The following is a 19055-nucleotide window of genomic DNA, read 5'->3' on the forward strand; positions in this document are numbered from 1 at the left end:
GGTCCAGAGCCGTCCCTGGACCCGGAGCCTCGTAGTCCGCTAGGTGAAGCTGCCCAGGCCCGGCAGCGAAGCCCCGCCCACCTGGGAAGGTAAGCATCCACCGACTGTCTCAAGAGCAGAACGTGGTCACATGACCTGAACCGCTCCTGAGTGTGGTCCTCTGTATTTATTGATCGGGTGTGAATCGATCGGTGAGACGACTGAATGAATTAGAGTCCGTGTGCTCGTCGAACCGGATCAGAACCGGATCAGAACCAGGATCCTGGTGTGTGTGCAGTGAATAAAGGCGTGTTCATTCTGACACCTCAACTGTCGGCCTCGACTCCTGCCGCCACCGCCCGTGGGTGGTTGCCGTGGTTACCGTGGCGCCGCCGAGAGGAAGTGATGTAAATGTGTGTGACCTTGGCTGCTGCGTATGTATAAATAGAAACACGAGCGCTGGGCGTTAGAAATGTGCTTTAATCCGAGCCCCGCCCCCTTTGACCACTAGCTAATCCCAGCTGGTCCCGAAGGCGTCTCAGCTGACGCTCTTGTCCAGGTGACAGTACAGGTACATGGACGCCGTCATGGCGCCGATCTGTGGACGAGAAGCGAGGACGGATCTGGGCTCGATTACTTCCTCCTGTCCCAGAGCTCAAACGACGAAGGACGCCGTCTTCCATTACCTCCAGCACGCCGATCCCCGCTGCGACCCCGCCCACGACGTCGGCGTGCGTCTTCAGCTCCTTCAGGACGTCCTCAAAGCAGCCCTGAAGAGGACACGTCCTGTTCAGAGACCGTCTGTCCCCGGCCTCCATCGGTCATTTAGAACTGGAGAGGACGAGGACGAGGGCTGGACCGTCTTCCACTGAACCCGGACGGAGGGGCGCTACCTGGGCGGAGGGGCGTTACCCCGGACGGAGGGGCGTTACCCGGAACGGAGGGGCGTTACCCCGGGCGGAGGGGCGTTACCCCGGACGGAGGGGCGTTACCCCGGACGGAGGGGCGTTACCCCGGACGGAGGGGCGTTACCCGGAACGGAGGGGCGTTACCCGGGCGGAGGGGCGTTGCCCGGACGGAGGGGCGTTACCTGGACGGAGGAGCGCTCCGCCTCCTCGGCGCTGCAGGAGGCGCTGCTGTTCCAGCAGCAGGGGGGGGGCAGACCTCCCCCGTTCTCCTCCTGAAACTTGGAACCCAGGAAGTCGGTGTAGTTGGTGAATCCACAGCACTGCAGCTGGAAGGGAGGAAGACGGCGTCACCACCTTCATCCTCGTCATCATCAGCTCGGTCTGGACTCAACCCGACGGATCGGGCTGTGGTACCGAACCCGATCACGAGACCCCCTACCTCCGTCATGGTGGCGTTCCAGAGCCGAGTGACCGCGGGGTCGCCGCCGTACGCCTCCCGTAACGCCGGGGTCGCCCACGCTCGGAGGATCGCCTCTGCCTGAGGAAAGGAAGAAGGTGGGAGGCGCCGTGAACGCGAGGAGGTGAAAGGTGAAGAGGGAGACTTACGAAGGAGGAGTAGGCGAGAGCCACGACTCCAGCGGCCACTTCGGTGATGAAGATGATGAGGATGATGGAGAAGAACTGCAGGGAGTTACAGACGGAGGTTTGTTCTGGCCAATGGGGCGACGGCTGCGCCTCCCCTGGGCGTGGCTCCGCCTACCGTCAGCAGAAGACATTTGCTGTCCCTGCCGGCGCCGCAGCAGCCCAGGAGCCCCAGCAGCAGCAGCGCCGCCCCGATGGCGAGGCAGAGGACGACCACGTTGATGAACTGCTCGCCGCGCGTGGAGAACGGGCCGAGCAGCCGCAGGAAGGAGCTTCCATCGACGCTCGCCCAGACGCCCAGGGCGAGGAGCGCCGAGCCGGCCAGCTGCAGGGGGCGAGATAGCGAGTTACTCAACAGGGGGGGGGCGGGTCTGGACCAGGACCGGATCCGCCTCACTGTGGTGAAGTGGAAAGAGTCCTGTGGTCCGAGCCCGCAGAATTTAAATACCTCATGGAAATCACGGGGGGGGGGGGGGGGATAATCTGACTCCATTAGCGCTGAAGCTCGCGTTCAGGTTCTGGACCAGCCCGTCCTGCAGGAAGGGAACCCAAACCCACATTCCTCCAGATCCAGAAGGTCCAGTTTGGTTTCACGACTCCACAGAACATGCGGTTCTAAGCCAGAAGATTCTGATCCAGAAGGTTCTGAGCCAGAAGGTTCTGATCCAGGAGGTTCTGAGCCAGAAGGTTCTGTTAGATATTTGAGTTATGCATGCACGCTCACAATACACAGGTTGCACAAACACTCTTAGTTTCTTTATCTCTACATACTTTGTGGTAATAATCACACACATAGATTAATCACATATAAAGCACACATTGTAACTGATACACGATGGGAATAAGTTAGGGCCCTAATGGCCCATCCCAGGAGGAGGGTGTAAAGCACCCCCTGGGAGGAGGGTGTTTTCATGCCCACTATAAAGATCACTGCCGTAGAACATTCGGGACTCTTCTACAGAGTCCCGCTTCCGCGTCTGTAGGAGAGTCCAGCGCTGTATTTCCTTACCAGCTTTGTACTTACTGAATACCTTCAGTAAACTTGATTTGTTTTATAATCCTGACTCATTATTGAATAAACACCTCCAACACGAGATATAATAAAAGAACCGGGGAAAAAGGAGAAACCTAACAGCTGGTGCCGTGACCCGGATCTCAATGGAGGTGGCAGCTCCTGTGCTGGGCCGGGCAACATCTGTAATGCGCATCTAAAAGGTAAGCAGAAAACCTTTTGACTAAAGATTTCTGCCAGATGTTTGCCTGGTTCAGCATGTGGGTCTGTATAAAGAGTGAAACTGTTTAAGAATGGTACCAGAGCTATAGGCATGTAAGACATGTATTGTTGTTGCAAAAGCTGGAAAGGAACGGGGAATTAGATAACGCTGACCGGAGTGTTTGAGACAGCATCAATCCACACTGGTGATCTGTGTGCTATGAGCATTGATTCGTACTGGGTCAGTGTGCTATGTGATCTGTGTGCTATGAGCATTGATTAGTCCCGGTGATCTGTGTGCTATGAGCATTGATTCGTACTGGGTCAGTGTGCTATGTGATCTGTGTGCTATGAGCATTGATTAGTCCCGGTGATCCGTGCTATGAGCATTGATTCGTCCCGGATCTGACTCGTCCCGGTGATCTGCGTGCCTGGTGCATTGATCCGTCAAGGGGCATTGATCCATTAAGGGGCCTGTGATCTGTGTGCTGTAAGCATTGAAAACCAATAAAGGGCCTGATCTGTGTGCTGTAAGCATTGATCCACTGCTTTAAGCATTGATCCGCTAATGGTGCCTGTGATCTGTGTGCTGTAAGCATTGAACACCAATAAAGGGCCTGATCTGTGTGCTGTAAGCATTGATCCACTGCTTTAAGCATTGATCCGCTAATGGTGCCTGTGATCTGTGTGCTGTAAGCATTGAACACCAATAAAGGGCCTGATCTGTGTGCTGTAAGCATTGATCCACTGCTTTAAGCATTGATCCGCTAATGGTGCCTGTGATCTGTGTGCTGTAAGCATTGAACACCAATAAAGGGCCTGATCTGTGTGCTGTAAGCATTGATCCACTGCTTTAAGCATTGATCCGCTAATGGTGCCTGTGATCTGTGTGCTGTAAGCATTGATCCCTTAAGGTGTGTGATCTGTGTGCTGGAGCGTCAAACACTTCGCAGGGTTTTAGGAATCAGTGGTCAGAACTGCCGTGTACTGAATACTGATAAGGAAAGCGCTATATAAATAAAAGGTGAAATGGTGATAAGGTGACCCCACTCCGCACAAAAAGAGAGCGTTTGAAGACGCGGTCTGTTCGCGGCCCGTGCAGGCAGCGTTGGCCAGTGGCGACGTCGTGCTGGTTGACGGCACGGTCCGGTTCAGCCGAAAACTGCACTGGATTGGGTGGCAGACCCCGTGCGAGACATAAACGGTCTGGTAAATGCCGGGAAAGGAAAGGGTCTCCTGGGAATCCCTCCAGACCAAGTTTCGGCCAGCTCACGTAATAAATTTAATCGGCTTTTAATCACACTGGACCATATGAGCGTCAGAAAAGGGTTTGGAGTCCCAGGTTCAGTGATTTAATTTGGACTGCTACACCGGAGAGCACAAAAAAGAGGACATAAAAGGGTTTTCTGTCTCCCTGGGCTTAGGTGAGCAAATAATTTGGCCTCAGGAGCAAAAAGACCATATCCAGATGGGTCGACAGCAACAGGTTAAAATACCTGGCTCTGGGGTGATTTTGGCCACCTTTGGTCTGAAAGCGTCACTAGGGGTTTTGAGTCCCGGGACCAAAAGGTGAGTGAGCTTAGATAAAGGAAAAAGTGGGGTCCGAAAGGAAAGACGTCTATAAAACTAGTGTAGACAGGGCAAACAACCGGTTAAAATATAAAATCCAGAAAAATCGTAATGAATGAATAACAGACTAAATAAGAAAACCTGATGCTGTTATTGAAATAATTTGTGCGTCTAAAGAGGCTAATACTCATAGAATGGCGGCCGCCGATTAGCTACATTGGGGAAGTTAAAATGTTTTAGATAAGTGGTTCAAAACCTCATGAGCTGCAACCTGTGTAAGAAAGCGCAAGCACACACATACACTACACCTAAATTTACACCTTCGGCTTGCGGTGGAGTGGGACAGAGAAGGGCCCTCTCGGTCCCACTGGAACCTGACAGCTGGAATTGACCTTAAGCCAAAATGCTCACGAGAATCAAGATGTAAATGCAGAACACCTACACACGAACCCCAAACTTAGTTCATCAACGATCATTGCTGCACATGAAATAAGGAGTCATTGAGGGAAGATCAAGGCCTGGTAGAGGGGCCAGAGTGAGATAGAGGCAGGACAAGGCAGGGGAGAGAACACAGACACACACACCCCGGAACCAGACAATCACAGAGCAGTGCTGCACGTCACAGAATGCAGGACAGAAGTCAAGATTATCTGGGAGCACATATTACTGATCATAGGAATGAGAAGTTCTGTAAATGTGTCTATTATCATGAAAAAGAAATTTAAAGATTTTGTCTGAGTGTCCTGCAGGTTCTAATGGAGGCCTGATGAGTGTGTGACAGGAGAACCACGTCTGGGGGGCCACCAGAAACACAGAGGTTGTGAGACAGTGGAGGAAACGGTTGAGCCATCCCAGAGTCCCACCATGGATTTCCTGAATGGCGAAAAGAAACACTTAAGTTGGGAGAGTACAAATGCACTCTGTGACAGGACGTCACAGTGTTGTTGGGGTAGAAGACCATTACCGGTACAAATTCATATGCTCTATTTTTGTAGATATCGATTGTCCCCATGCAGGATGATCTGGAGAAGGGACAGAATGGACAACAACCAGGGCGGGACAGGCTCCTCCCTCAGCTCCATCCATCAACACTGACCCCACTTTCAGTGAGAACGCAAACACGTTCAATAAAGTTAACACTGAGAATGACAAGACATTCTCTGTCTGTATAGACATCATCGCATACAGCTATTTGATAATTTGACACATACGAGGATAATGTTGCCTCTCACACAGTGCCGTGCTCACAACACTAGCAGCTGTTGAGGGGTTAATGCAAGGCTCAAGAGGACAGGTTGGGGAAATTTAAAACTGACGAGCACATGAAGCTAGACTTCATATAATTAATAATCGGGTAGTTAATTTAGTTCATAGAAAGTTTTGAACAGAAGCTCGAGGAAGCTCAGTTGGACAAATGAGACATTGTGAGGGGAGTGCACAGATGTGGAACGGGGGAGCTCCGGTGTTCTCACAAACATTCCGGGACAGAGACAAACAGAGAACTAACAAGGCCACCATATCTGGAGGTAAGATAAAATTGCAGCTACTCCCACACATAGTTGAGCAGACAGGGAAAGCTCAGACATTGAAGTTAAGGACATAGAAACTCAGGATGTAGGATTGTTTCACAGAAAGATACAAGATTGGGAGCTGCTTTTTTCCTTCCGTCCTTGACTTCTTATCTTAGTTTAGAGAGACACACACACATTCATGAACCCCTCCCTCCCTGGCCTCACATGCATTATAAGGAGACATGAAATCTCCCATGAAATGCTGACCCCCACCCTATAATGATGGGAGATGAATGTATGGAATGAATAAAGTTGGGTGTTTGAGAGTTGCACAAGCACGATGGACATTTCCATTTTGTCTTTATACAGTCGCACAAGCACACGGTGGGCCGTTAACAGGACGGGCAACATTGACTTATATTGCAGGTATGATTAACGAGAGACTTCTTGACTTATGTGAAATGTATGAAATGCATTTTCCCTTTTTAAACAAAACGAACTAGTACAAATGAGGACACTGTTAAGAGAGGGTTCTGATGACAGCCAACGGTGACCAGTTACTGCATTTGGATACAACCATAAAGTAATGCAAAGCATTAGTGCAAAATAAAGTAGAATGAGATCATTGAAAGCCTAGAGGCACTGAACATAGATCTTAAATATGAACACAACGCTGTGCATGTAGACGATGTTGGTGCATGATAGAACTTCCATAAAAAGCAGGACTAGGATTATATGATACTTGATTATTTCTGCAAATTGGATCACCGATTTACACAGTTTTGGGGAAGACGGGCACTTATTAAGTGTCCACGTTATGTGTGGCAATTTTAACCTGAAAATGAAGAAGAAAAGGAGGAACTTTAGGACATTATAGGAAGATAGGAAGGTCGATTCTAAATTAGCATCTAATGTTGGCTGTTATCTCTGTGTGTCTCTGTTCCATTGACAACAAACCATAATGGGATTAATTCATGATCTCTGTTTTTGTATTTCTGACAGACTAGAGTTTAGTTAAAGGGAGGATGTTTCATGCGTGGGGTTTTTGTGTTTGACCAGGTCACGATAGGGAAGTCAGGGTCCAGCTATAGGGAGGTCAGACTGGTTTACAGAACCAAGAACTACCATGCAGGTAGATAGTCATTTTGTAATTCGGGGATAGATGTAGGAACTGGGTGCGGTATAGTGAACAATAGTCCACACACAGTAGCACATTTCACAACAGCTAAGAGGTCACACTTCTAGAGAGGGGACATTAAATAATATGGACAGGGAGGACAGAAGGATGGAATACTATGTCACATGTTTCCAGGAACCCAAACCAGACAGAACATTTTTCACTGATGTACTGAATCATGCTACATCCGCAGGGGGTGTAGGTGTCCCCTGTACAGTAGCAGAACACACACCATGGACACAACAAGGGTGGACGGTCCTGGAAGAGCAGGTTCTTCCATCACCGTCCTCTACATAGATGGCTGAGCTGATGGGAGTGAACCGCGCCTGTGAGATGTCTCGAGGTGAGGCAGGTAACAGGAACACAGGTTCAAGATTCTAACAATTTTATGTCCACCACAGGAGAACCCCTGAGACAGAGATGATTGGGTGAAGGCGCAGTGAAAGACAGCATGGTGGGATCTGGAGTTTGCAGTAGGTTAAGATAGACTCAGACATTTGCCATGTGTCAAGTACCTCATTACAGGAGACATGGATCAGAGGACGCTGCCTGATCTGTTTAGTCATCATTGGTGGCGCCCTCAGACGATGGAGATGTTTAATTATTGGTGTATGCTTGATGTGTGTGTGACATAAGGTGTGAAATATTATATGGAACAGAGTTTGATAATAGGAAAGAGAGGTATTGCTAGATTTATTAGGGGAGATAGTGGAACACTTTCATAGAGGCTTTAGGTACAATAGGTTATGGGGAATGGGTTTGGAGATAGAGCACAGACCTAGAGATGTGCTTAGAATCCCGAGTCGAGTCTCGGACGACTTCATTAAAACTAAGCAAAACTTAATGAGCTGACCACATTGTAGGAGGTTCAAATAGAATTTTATTTGGATAACCCCGCTTACTGAGGTCGTATTGGCATTATCAGGTGGTGCAGCCCACACTGTACAGTCTCAAAGTGGGACTGGGAGACTGCCAGATCTGCAATTAGTGTCAAGGCCAAGCCGCTCACTGGTTGAGATCTCAGGGAGTTCAGACAGTACCTGAGTAAATTAGAGATGGAGAATTTGTGTAGGAGGGAGATTAAATTTTGGATTGGAATGTGGTGTTTTGTAGCCATGATTGGAGGGAGTGAGTCCCAGATGGAGATAGTGTGGGATCTTCACAAGGTTCCAGGGAATGCCGCTCGGGGGAGTTGGCAGCGGATGTTCCATGTTTGGTGTTAGCTGTAGCGCGCTCATTCCTAATGGCGGTCTGAGAGCGACCCTTTAAGGCCTTAGAGCACTGTTAGTTAACTTTTTAGAACATTTGGGTTATCCTGCCCTTTCATTGTTATGGAGGATTGGTAGGCTGAGCAGAGGGCCCTTATAGTGACCCTCACACCCGGCTGAGACGGCTGGGCTTCATCATGCCTGGAGATCCGGAAGAAGAGGACCAACTGTGATCGGGGTCTGGGTCTACATTTCACGCTTTGGTGTTAATGCTACTACATGATAACGCTGTTTGCTTGTAGATTAACGGGGGGATTTTGATGACTGTGTGCTCATTGCTGATGTGAAGGACTGTGGCGGTATTAGGGTTGGTAATCTGTATTAGTTACCACAGCTCCTTGCTATGCAAGCTTTGCGGGGTCCCCTTTGGGGCCCGTAGGGGGGGCTAGCTCCCACATTTGTGAACAAATTACTGTTAGTGGTTTCCATTTTGTCTGCACACGCTCTCTGCTGGCCAGGTTCGGGGTCCAAGCTAACGCCCTTGGGGGGGAGGGCGCCACGGATCTGGTCAGGGAGTGACCATATAGGTCTCATATAGGTTAGTGAGGTGACCCGTTCGGGCCACCTCAGCAGGGGGACTGTTAGATATTTGAGTTATGCATGCACGCTCACAATACACAGGTTGCACAAACACTCTTAGTTTCTTTATCTCTACATACTTTGTGGTAATAATCACACACATAGATTAATCACATATAAAGCACACATTGTAACTGATACACGATGGGAATAAGTTAGGGCCCTAATGGCCCATCCCAGGAGGAGGGTGTAAAGCACCCCCTGGGAGGAGGGTGTTTTCATGCCCACTATAAAGATCACTGCCGTAGAACATTCGGGACTCTTCTACAGAGTCCCGCTTCCGCGTCTGTAGGAGAGTCCAGCGCTGTATTTCCTTACCAGCTTTGTACTTACTGAATACCTTCAGTAAACTTGATTTGTTTTATAATCCTGACTCATTATTGAATAAACACCTCCAACACGAGATATAATAAAAGAACCGGGGAAAAAGGAGAAACCTAACAGCTCTGATCCAGGAGGTTCTGAGCCTCTTCTCTGGGTCAGCAGTGGTGACCGTCCAGGACTTGGAAGGTCGGTCTGGTTTTTGAACTCCACCTGATCTGTTACTGTGACGACGATGATGATGATGATGACGACGACGATGATGATGATGATGATGGTCATATTGATTACTTGGTTCTTCAGCAGCAGTAACCTGATGATAATGGGGCGGGGCCATCTTAACCCACCTGTACGAGTACTAACCGAAGCCGGGACACTCACCAGCACCAGCAGGTTGAACCCGACCATCGTTACCTTGACGACCGTGACGCAGCCCATTCTCATCTGGAAGGAAAGGACAAGTCGATCGATCGATCAGCAGGTGATTGGTCACACAGGAATCCGGGATAAAAACCTTTCTGACGTCCACGCTTCAGCAGATCAAGGTGTTCCGCTGCCCAGGTGAGCTCAGGTGAGCGCTGCTGCTCTGGCTGGGTGTGGCCCCCGGAGGAGACAGGTGAGCGTTCAGGTGCGGCGGCAAACAGCCCGAGTCTGAATCCACTAAACCGCCGACCCCTCCAAAGGTGAGACGGGTCATGTGACGCTCACCAGAAGCTCCTCCCTGCCTCCTGCTGGGGTCCAACAGGTGGCGCTGCTCCTTCACACACCTGACTGGTTTCCTGCTGCCGTGTAAAATCTGCTTGACCTTTTCGGACCGACTCCGCCCTCCGTTCGTCGTCCAGTGTGAAACGTCTGCTTCAGTTTGTAGCCCCTCCCCCACATCCTGTTGGAGGAGGAGCTGTCCCGCCCCTCTTCTGAATAAACATCAAGGTGTGTCGGGACGAAACGCTTAGTGGTAACTCGTTTTTCAGTGGAGCGTCGCCGTGGTAACAAATATTTTGTTCAATACAAACTTGTCTCTTTTCCCTTCCTGAAAACTCAAAGCCCCAGAATCCTCCGCTCCCCCCGTCACCACCTGAGCATCAATCATGAGGAGCGGCTCCTCGTCTTCATCAAAAACACAAGACCGATGATTCACAAGTTTATTTCTGTCACAAAGTCCAAACCACCAGGGGGGGCTAAAAGCAACAATAGAAAACGTGGCGCTGTACAACGGGGACCGGGTCGGGACCAGGTCTGGGCCGGAGTCACTCGTTTCCTCGACGACGACTCTTGTGACTCTTCTTGGAGCTCCTGAAACGATTGAAAGGTTTCAGGTTCTCTGCAGACGGAGGACGAGGGACGGGGGACGGAGGACGAGGGACGGGGGACGGCTCACCGCTCCGGAGACTTGGAGTGGCTGCGATGTCTGTGACTTCTGTGGTGACCTGAACAGAACCAGAACCAGAATCAGATCAGGTACATCCCAGCCAAGCAAACGTTCTCTAACGTCACCACGGCGACGACGTACGGTCGGCAGCGCTCGGCCTCCGCGTGGTCGTATCCGGGGATTTGGACCGGTGGCGTCTGTCCCTGGACCGGCTGCGTTTGCGGCGGGGGCTCTTGCTGCGATGGCGGTCTCTCCTGGGCGACGGGCTAGAACGGAAGAGCGCCGTTAGCGGGAGCAGCTAACGGTGAAACGGAGCTGCGTTAGCGGGAGCAGCTAACGACGAAACGGAGCTGCGTTAGCGGGAGCAGCTAATGCTAAAGACGAAACGGAGCTGCGTTAGCGGGAGCAGCTAACGGTGAAACGGAGCTGCGTTAGCGGGAGCAGCTAACGGTGAAACGGCGTGGGGACGGGATCCGGTACCTCCTCCTCTTCGGGGATCTGCTCCTCCTGAAAACAACAAACGGCGTTTCAGCTGAAGCTTCACAAACAAACTCGACTTCCGAGCGGCACCGACCGGCGCGGCGAGCGGCTGCGTCTGTAGCGAGGCGACGGGGAGCGGCGCGGCCTGTCGTTGTCACGGTAACTGCGTCTGTGTGGCTCCGGCGTCTGGACTCTCTCGGGCTGCAGAGACAAACCGATCACACGATCGATCGGGGTCGATCGGCTTCTCGGGATCGTATCGATCGACTCAGAACGAACCGTCACCTTTTCTTCCTCCTCGTCATCGTCTTCGCTCGTCTCCACCTCGTCCAGGTCTTCCTCCAGAGCGCTGATCCGGGGGTCCAACATCTCGGCCTCCTCCAGGACGTGCCTCTTCTGTAACACGCACAGCGGCGTCGGAAACGCGAACGCAGCCGCCGGCGTGCGGGCGTGGCCTGAACCTACCTGGAGGCGGGGCAGGATGATGTCACACATCCTCTCCGAGTGGAGGAGCTCGTCCACGAACTCGTCCACGTGCATCAGCTCGAACTCTAAACGCCGGGAAACAAACGCTCCTTCATGAGGACAGGACCCGGAGGCCGCCGCCCCCGGGTCCGCCGCGGCGCCGACTCACCGCCGTTCCGGTTCTGGCTCTTGATCTTCCTGTAGTCGTTGTAAAGCGGCTCCAGGTATTTGTAGCAGTCCACCGCCGTGCCCGTTAGCCGCATGTACATCGCTCCGAGCAAACGGACGTACCTGAAGCAACGACAGGACGGCCGTCAGGCGCGGGAGGCGGGGCCAACAGGGAGGGGGCGGGACACGGAACTCACTTGAAATCCTCGTTCTTGATGAACTCGACGATGATGTCCTTTTCCGGTTGGATCTGCAGCATCTTCAGCGTGAGGCAGAGGAAGGGGGTGGGCTTGATGTTCCCGCCGTAGACTCCGCCCACATACTTCAGCTCCATGGCTTTATCGACGACCAGCTCCGCTGCGGGCCGAGAGAGAGAGAGAGAGAGAGAGACGCAGCCGCCATTACTCCATCGATCAGCTCCATCGGAGTGATTGGTTCCGATACACACACGAGTTTCTGCTTGAGTTGTGTGTACAAATATTTGCCACACCAATGTGATCCATCATTGTGTTCCTACTCTGCAACTAGAGAACATACAAATAGGTGGGACTCGAACCCGCAACCTCCTTGCTGTGAGGCGACGGGGCTGCAGAAACCGGTGTCACCTTTTTAAGATGATAAAACTGCAGTGACGTAAACAACGTCATTGATACGGGTCGAGATATTCTGTGCGGGGTTAGCATTAGCGCGCTAGCGCTAGCTAGCTAGCTAGCTCACCGGTCAGACCGAAGCACTCCTCCTTCCAGTACTTGGACTCGTAGATCCGGGTTCGGGTGATCTTCTCCACCAGGTACTGCGGGTTCGTCCCGTGGATGCTGTTCGCGTCTTTCACGGTTCGGTTCGCCATTTCAATGAGACGCGAGTCGCTAAACGATGCGCTGATCGCAGCGATATGCGGAGGCGTAGAAGAAGAAGACTTCCGTTCCCCCTTCACAATAAAAGCGATTTGTTTTCCGGTTAGTTTCACGTGCAACATTTATTCACATTTACATATTTAATAACTGTAATACTGTATATTATTACTGTCTGGCATACAGTTTGACGTCGTTGAGTTTTTAAACGTGTATTTTTAATGTATTTTAGCGTGTATTTCTTGCTCTCTATTTCCCTGCCATTATATCTTGTACCAGCAGGTGGCGACATGAAACCATCTATGCTATAATTGAAACCAAAGAAGAAGAGACCGGAAACGATGACATTTTCGCGCGAAAGGTCTGTTCCGCTGTGTCTCCTGCAGGTGATCCGGAGAAGCTTCTCCTCTGGAACGAGGCGCATCATCGGCGCTGATCAGCTCCGCTCCAGGTCTCCGGTTATCTTCACTTATTGATCACCCTTTGTTCGGAGCGCGTGCGCAAACCGCAACGCGCGGCCACGAGATGAAATATCTGACCAGACTGAGAGTGAGACGGAAGTACAGGTGGTGTGGAGATCCGGTCAGCTTCAACCGGAAGATACGAACGTTTGAGTACCGGTCAGTTCCACGAATCGGCTCTCTCTCTACCTGTCTGTCTGTCTCTCTCTCTACCTGTCTGTCTGTCTACCTGTCTGTCTCTCTCTCTACCTGTCTCTCTCTCTGCCTGTCTCTCTGTCTCTCTGCCTGTCTGTCTGTCTCTCTACTTGTCTCTCTCTCTCTCTCTACCTGTCTGTCTGTCTCTCTACCTGTCTGTCTGTCTCTCTACTTGTCTCTCTCTCTCTCTCTACCTGTCTGTCTCTCTGACTCTCTCTCTGCCTGTCTGTCTCTCTCTCTGTCTGTCTAAAATGCTTCTTTGCTGGCTTTTATTGTGAAGGTCCAGCTGTTGCTTCCTTCCTGTACGTGTTGTTTTTGCTGGCTGGTGCTCCTGCCGGGCTTTTATTGTGAAGGTCCAGCTGTTGCTTCCTTCCTGTTTGTGTCTGGTTGCTTCAGCTCGCTGGCCATCCAGGTGGAGGGCGTCCGCCGGACGACCTTCGTCACCACCGGGCAGCACATCCTCATCGAGGGCGACGACGACGACAACCCGTTCGTGGCCAAAGTCCTCCGGCTGTTTGGCGACGGTGAGTCTCGGCCGGCGCCGGCGCCGCGTCGGCGCGCCGCTGACCCGCTTCTCTCACGCCACTTCAGAGGGCGGGGCCCAGATGAAGGCGGAGGTCCAGTGGTTCGTCCGTGTTTCTGAAGTGCCTTTGGGCAAACTGAAGCTGCTGGGCCGAGAGCCTCACCCGCAGGAGATCTTCCTCTATGGGGGGCGCAGCTGTGAAGACGAGGTCGACGCCCAGTCCATCCTCAGACCCGTGGAGGTGGGGCTCGCACTCGTTCAGCTTCCTGTGTGTGGCCCAGGTGCATGTTGGGTACCGTGTTCAGCCCGTGTTCCTTCCGTCACAGGTGAGGCATGTGGGCGGAGCGGCGCCGTTCCCGCCCCCCGGCGGCGAGGACGTTCTGTACGTGAAGCTGTCCTGGGACTCCAAGGCCTTCCGGGCGGTTGACTCTGCTCACCTGGGCTCAGGTGCTCCGGGTCCCAGACCCTCCCTCCCGCCGTCCCCCCCCTGCTCGCCGCCGGCGGCGGCTCCGGGGTCTCGGCCCGCCCCTGGGCGTGTCCTGCCGACCCCCGACCTCGCCGTGATGCGCCGGGCCGCGTCGAGCACGGGGGGGGGCGGCGCCGCGGAGGCCGAGTCGCTGCACTCCACCACCAAACTGTCCGCGTCCAGGTGTCTCAGCGCCAGGAGGCGGGGCTCCACAGCGGGGGCGGCCGCCGTCCGCAAGAAGCTGCAGCTGAGCAGTGAGTCCTCGTCGGTGTCCTCATCGGTGTCCTCATCGGTGTCCTCATCGGAGTCCTCATCGGTGTCCTCGTCGGCGTCCTCGTCGGTGTCCTCATCGGAGTCCTCTGCGTCGTCGTCCTCCGTGTCCTCCTCGGTGTCCTCCTTGGTGTCCTCATCGGCGTCCTCCTCGGTGTCTTCTGCGTCGTCGTCCTCCGTGTCCTCATCGGTGTCCTCGGTGTCGTCCTCCGTGTCCTCCTCGTTGTCCTCCTTGGTGTCCTCGTTGTCCTCATCGGTGTCGTCCTCTGTGTCCTCATCGCGTCCTCATCGGTGTCCTCGGTGTCGTCCTCCGTGTCTTCCTCTGTGTTGTCCTCCAGGTTTTAGGTCTTTGTCCACCAACCGTTTCTTCCGTCCCTTCAGGTCCAGACAAGACGCCGCCGATGAGCGAAGACGTCCAGCTGTTGGACGAGGAGGAGTCGGGCGTGATGCTGGCTCAGAGACTGTCTTTGTCTCCCCCTGAGGCCCCGCCCATGACCCTCCGGAAGCCCCCCAGCCCCCCCGGCGCACCGCTGGACCATGTCCTGCTGAAGAACGCCACCGTTGTTCTGGACAAATACCCCCACGAGACGAACAGCCCCGTGTCTCCTGCCAGAGACGCCTGCTGCAGGTTGGCGTCCCCCCCCGTCCCGCTGAACTCTGACAGACAGCCTGTCCCCCATGTCCATGTGAGACATGTGTCCTCGCCATGTTTGGGGACAGGTGTGTCCTCACCTGGGGAGATGGAGGTTAAATCGTGACGCTGAAAGCTGCTGTCTCTCGCAGGGACGGAAGTCCACCGGGACAGATCCCGAAGCAGGGGAACGCCACACCGAGGAGAAGCTGCGCCACCAGGGGGCAGAAGTGAGTCCTGGGGCACCAGGTGGGGAGGTGGGGGGATGGGGGGGGTCCGACCCAAATCCTGAACGTGTCTCTGAGCAGAGCGACGACTCCGTCCAGGAGGAGTGAAGCCAGAACCCGGAAGAAGCCGGCGCTGGTCCCACTGTGAGTGGGGGGGCGGGGCGGGGCGGGGCGGGGGCGGGGCATGTTTCTGCGTTTGCACCTTGTGACTCAGCAAAGGGGCGTGTTCTGGTGCTAACAGGGCGGAGGCGACCCACGAAGACTCTCCGGCGCCGAGGAGCTCCAAGAGGAAGACGGCCCAGCTGGTGTCGTCACGCATCAGGAAGCAGCTGTGAGCGGGGGGGTGGGGGGGCGGGGTCTGAGTCTTCCTCGCCAATCGGCTGGCCTCTCGGCTCCCCCGCCGTCCTGACCGCCACTTCCTGTCCAATCAGGAAGCTGCTGGGCAACGAGCTGATGTCAGACGGCGAGGAGGACGAGGACGAGTTTCGTCCCTCCAAGAAGGAGCTGCAGGCCAGCAGTGAGGATGAGGAGGAGGTGGGGGGCGGGGCAGCGACGAAGAGGAGGTTAACAACCGCCGACATTCTGCAACTCCTCGTTTGAGGCGAAGGCCCAGAAGGACGCCCAACGGGAAGGTGGGGCGGCGGCGGCGGCTGGAGACACCCGAGGCCGTCCCCCGGCGTCTCACCTCGTCCTCTGTCCCTCAGGTCGGCCCCGGGACGCCTCAGCAGGCCAGTCCCAGCATCCCCAGCAGGTCCCTGCCGGTCCGGAGACCGGCTAACGTGCTGGAGGAGGCCAGAACCAGGTGACCCGTCAGGCCGGACCCAGACGCCGGTCCTGCCGGTCCTGACTTTGACCTGTGACCTCATGAAGGACTCCGTGTGTCTCCAGGCTCCATGTGTCCGCCGTCCCGGAGTCTCTGCCCTGCAGGGAGCAGGAGTTCCAGGACATCTACAGCTTCGTGGAGAGCAAGGTCACGGACGGCACGGGGGGGTAAGACCCGGACCCGGACCTGGAACCGGACCCGGCTGGACCTGGGCCCGGACCCGGCTGGACCCGGACCCGGGCCCGGCTGGACCCGGACCTGGACCCGGGCCCGGCTGGACCCGGACCTGGACCCGGCTGGACCTGGGCCCGGACCCGGCTGGACCCGGACCTGGACCCGGCTGGACCCGGACCCGAACCCCCCCGAGACTGGCACCGCGCCCTGATTGGTCCTCTGCTCCAGGTGCATGTACATCTCCGGCGTCCCGGGGACGGGGAAGACGGCCACGGTCCAGGAAGTGATGCGCTGCCTGCAGCACGCCGCCGCCGCCGACGACGTCCCGCCCTTCAACTTCATCGAGATCAACGGGATGAAGATGACGGATCCTCATCAGGCCTACGTCCAGATCCTGCAGGTGGTGGCGTCCCTAAACGGACCCCCTCCCCGCCGGAGGACGCGTTCACTGACCGTTGGACTCTCCGCCACAGAAACTGGCGGGTCAGAAGGCGACGGCCGACCACGCCGCCGCCCTGCTGGAGAAGAGATTCAGCAGCCCCGCCCCCAGGAAGGAGACCACGGTGCTGCTGGTGGACGAAGTAAGGGTCGGCGGCGCCCCCGTATGGTTCAGTGTGAGCGCTGCGGGGGCGGGGCACAGCCAGCAAAATAGAAAAGACGAAAGAGCACAGGAAGCCCCGCCCCCACAGCCTCGGCCTCATTATTAGTCTGATCTAGATCCCTCAAGCTAAGCTAATGCTAACACGGGTACGCTGCAGGTGTGAGAGGCGGAGCCGCGGAAGTTCCTGGTTGTTGATTGGTCAGATTCGACTCGCCGTTTTTAGGCCTCCTGACTTGGCGGCTGACCTTTGACCTTCCGTAGCTGGACCTCCTTTGGACCAGGAAGCAGAACGTCATGTACAACCTGTTCGACTGGCCGACGCGGCGCCACGCCCGCCTGGTGGTGCTGACCATCGCCAACACCATGGACCTGCCGGAGCGGATCATGATCAACAGGGTGGCCAGCAGACTGGTGAGTGGGCGGGGCTTAGGGTGGCCAGGTCTAGCTGGGCTCGCCGCTCACGCCGCCGCCGCCTCCTGTCCGCAGGGTCTCACCAGGATGTCCTTCCAGCCGTACTCGTTCAGGCAGCTGCAGCAGATCGTCACGTCCCGGCTCAACAAGGTGAAGGCCTTCGAGGAGGACGCGCTCCAGCTGGTGTCCCGGAAGGTACCCGAGAGACGCGCCCCCCACGCCACGTCCCCCCACGCCGCGCCCCCACGCCGTGTCCCCCACGCAGCGTCCTCCCCGAGCGCCACGTCCCCCCACGCCACGTCCCCCCACGCCGCGTCCTCCCCGAGCGCCGCGCCCCCCACGCCGCGTCCTCCCCGAGCGCCGCGTCCCCCCACGCCGCGTCCTCCCCGAGCGCCGCGCCCCCCACGCCGTGTCCCCCACGGCGCGTCCTCCCCGAGCGCCGAGTCCCCCCACGCCGCGTCCTCCCCGAGCGCCGCGCCCCCCACGCCGTGTCCCCCACGCCGTGTCCCCCACGGCGCGTCCCCCCACGCCGCGTCCACCCCGAGCGCCGCGTCCCCCCACGCCGCGTCCTCCCCGAGCGCCGCGCCCCCCACGCCGCGTCCCCCACGCCGCGTCCCCCACGCAGCGTCCCCCCACGGCGCGTCCCCCCACGCCGCGTCCTCCCCGAGCGCCGCGTCCTCCCCGAGCCCCGCGCCGCCGCTCACTCTGCCCTCCTCACAGGTGGCCGCTCTGTCGGGCGACGCCCGGCGATGTCTGGACATCTGTCGCCGGGCGACGGAGATCTGCGAACACGCTGCCGCGGGATTGGTGGGGATGAGTCACGTGATGGAGGCGCTCGATGAGATGTTCTCCTCCCCCTACGTCGCGGCCATCAGGTGGGCATCGGGTTACACTGGGGAGGGGCGTGGCTGATGATGTCATCTGAATCCTGTGTGTCCAGGTGTGCGTCGGCGCAGGAGCAGCTCTTCCTCAGGGCGGTCATCGCCGAGTTTCGGCGGCTCGGATTGGAGGAGGCCACCTTCCAGCAGGTAGCGATGCTAATCTGAAGCTAACAGACGCACACTTCCTGGTCAGGGAGGAGCCACAGGACCTCCAGCCGACGCCCCCCTCGGCTCCCGGTTTAACTTGGAGCCGACGGGGGACCAGAAGCCGTGACGGCCGCGCGTCCTGAGTGAAGCGCTATTCCCTGTGTTCCGTCTGGCAGGTGTTCGTGCAGCATCGGGCTCTGTGCCGGCTCGAGGGGCTGCTGCCCGTGGGCGTGTCTGAGGCTCTGGGGGTGTGTCATCGTCTGGGCGCCTGCCGGGTTCTGCTGCTGGAGTCCAGCCGCCTGCAGATCCTGCAGCGCGTCCGGCTCAACGTGAGCCAGGACGACGTGCTCTACGCCCTGAAGTCTGACTGAAGGAGGACCCGGTTCAGAAGTCTGACTGAAGGAGGACCCGGTTCTGAAGTCTGACTGAAGGGGGACCCGGTTCTGAAGTCTGACTGAAGGGGGACCCGGTTCCGACCCTCGGACTCTTAACGACCTTTCATTTTGCGTTTCTTTTCTTTGTCTTTTTTAACTCTTTATGGGAGAATATCTCCGCAGAAATAAAGTCAACTCCACGAACGGCCTGTGTTGTCTCTGCCCTGAGTGTCGCCTGCAGGCGTTCTCTCAGGCTGATCCATATTCATTTCTTTGTAACGATCAGCATATTGAACAGGTAAACATCAGGAGTTATCTGCAGTTCTGCAGCTGATCGGCGGTGGGCGGGGCGTGGGCGGGGCCAGACTGCT

General features: G+C 55.7%; 3 protein-coding genes across 4 annotated transcripts; 1 reads left to right on the forward strand and 2 right to left on the reverse strand.

Annotated features, from left to right (window-relative positions):
- Nucleotides 1-517: 517 nt before the first annotated feature.
- LOC137899278 (tetraspanin-1) lies at nucleotides 518-9605 on the reverse strand. The gene is made up of 7 exons (XM_068743304.1): nucleotides 9549-9605; nucleotides 1648-1854; nucleotides 1494-1568; nucleotides 1327-1425; nucleotides 1070-1213; nucleotides 666-749; nucleotides 518-577 (listed from the first exon to the last, which is right to left on the reverse strand). Exons 1-7 carry the CDS (start codon nucleotides 9603-9605, stop codon nucleotides 518-520), a joined length of 726 nt encoding a protein of 241 aa, XP_068599405.1.
- Nucleotides 9606-10301: 696 nt separating this feature from the next.
- On the reverse strand, nucleotides 10302-12522 carry prpf38a (pre-mRNA processing factor 38A). 2 transcript variants are annotated; one of them, XM_068743295.1, is made up of 10 exons: nucleotides 12367-12522; nucleotides 11847-12006; nucleotides 11651-11772; nucleotides 11482-11567; nucleotides 11302-11412; nucleotides 11111-11217; nucleotides 11017-11043; nucleotides 10714-10802; nucleotides 10546-10597; nucleotides 10302-10460 (listed from the first exon to the last, which is right to left on the reverse strand). In XM_068743295.1, exons 1-10 carry the CDS (start codon nucleotides 12494-12496, stop codon nucleotides 10415-10417), a joined length of 930 nt encoding a protein of 309 aa, XP_068599396.1. In that variant the 5' UTR covers nucleotides 12497-12522; the 3' UTR covers nucleotides 10302-10414. The 2 variants fall into 2 exon arrangements, with proteins under 2 accessions (XP_068599396.1, XP_068599395.1); XM_068743294.1 differs by having other exon boundaries at nucleotides 10546-10594; nucleotides 10678-10802.
- Nucleotides 12523-13025: 503 nt separating this feature from the next.
- Nucleotides 13026-18875, forward strand: orc1 (origin recognition complex, subunit 1). The gene is made up of 18 exons (XM_068743614.1): nucleotides 13026-13120; nucleotides 13553-13680; nucleotides 13748-13920; nucleotides 14006-14399; nucleotides 14797-15043; nucleotides 15199-15276; nucleotides 15355-15417; nucleotides 15515-15604; nucleotides 15705-15836; nucleotides 15875-16075; nucleotides 16162-16263; nucleotides 16499-16670; nucleotides 16744-16851; nucleotides 17133-17282; nucleotides 17358-17477; nucleotides 18003-18157; nucleotides 18223-18310; nucleotides 18487-18875. Exons 1-18 carry the CDS (start codon nucleotides 13026-13028, stop codon nucleotides 18679-18681), a joined length of 2691 nt encoding a protein of 896 aa, XP_068599715.1. The 3' UTR covers nucleotides 18682-18875.
- The last annotated feature ends 180 nt before the right edge of the window (nucleotides 18876-19055 follow it).

Source organism: Brachionichthys hirsutus, chromosome 9, assembly GCF_040956055.1.
Source record: "Brachionichthys hirsutus isolate HB-005 chromosome 9, CSIRO-AGI_Bhir_v1, whole genome shotgun sequence".
In the NCBI taxonomy this organism is placed as follows: Eukaryota; Metazoa; Chordata; class Actinopteri; order Lophiiformes; family Brachionichthyidae; genus Brachionichthys; species Brachionichthys hirsutus.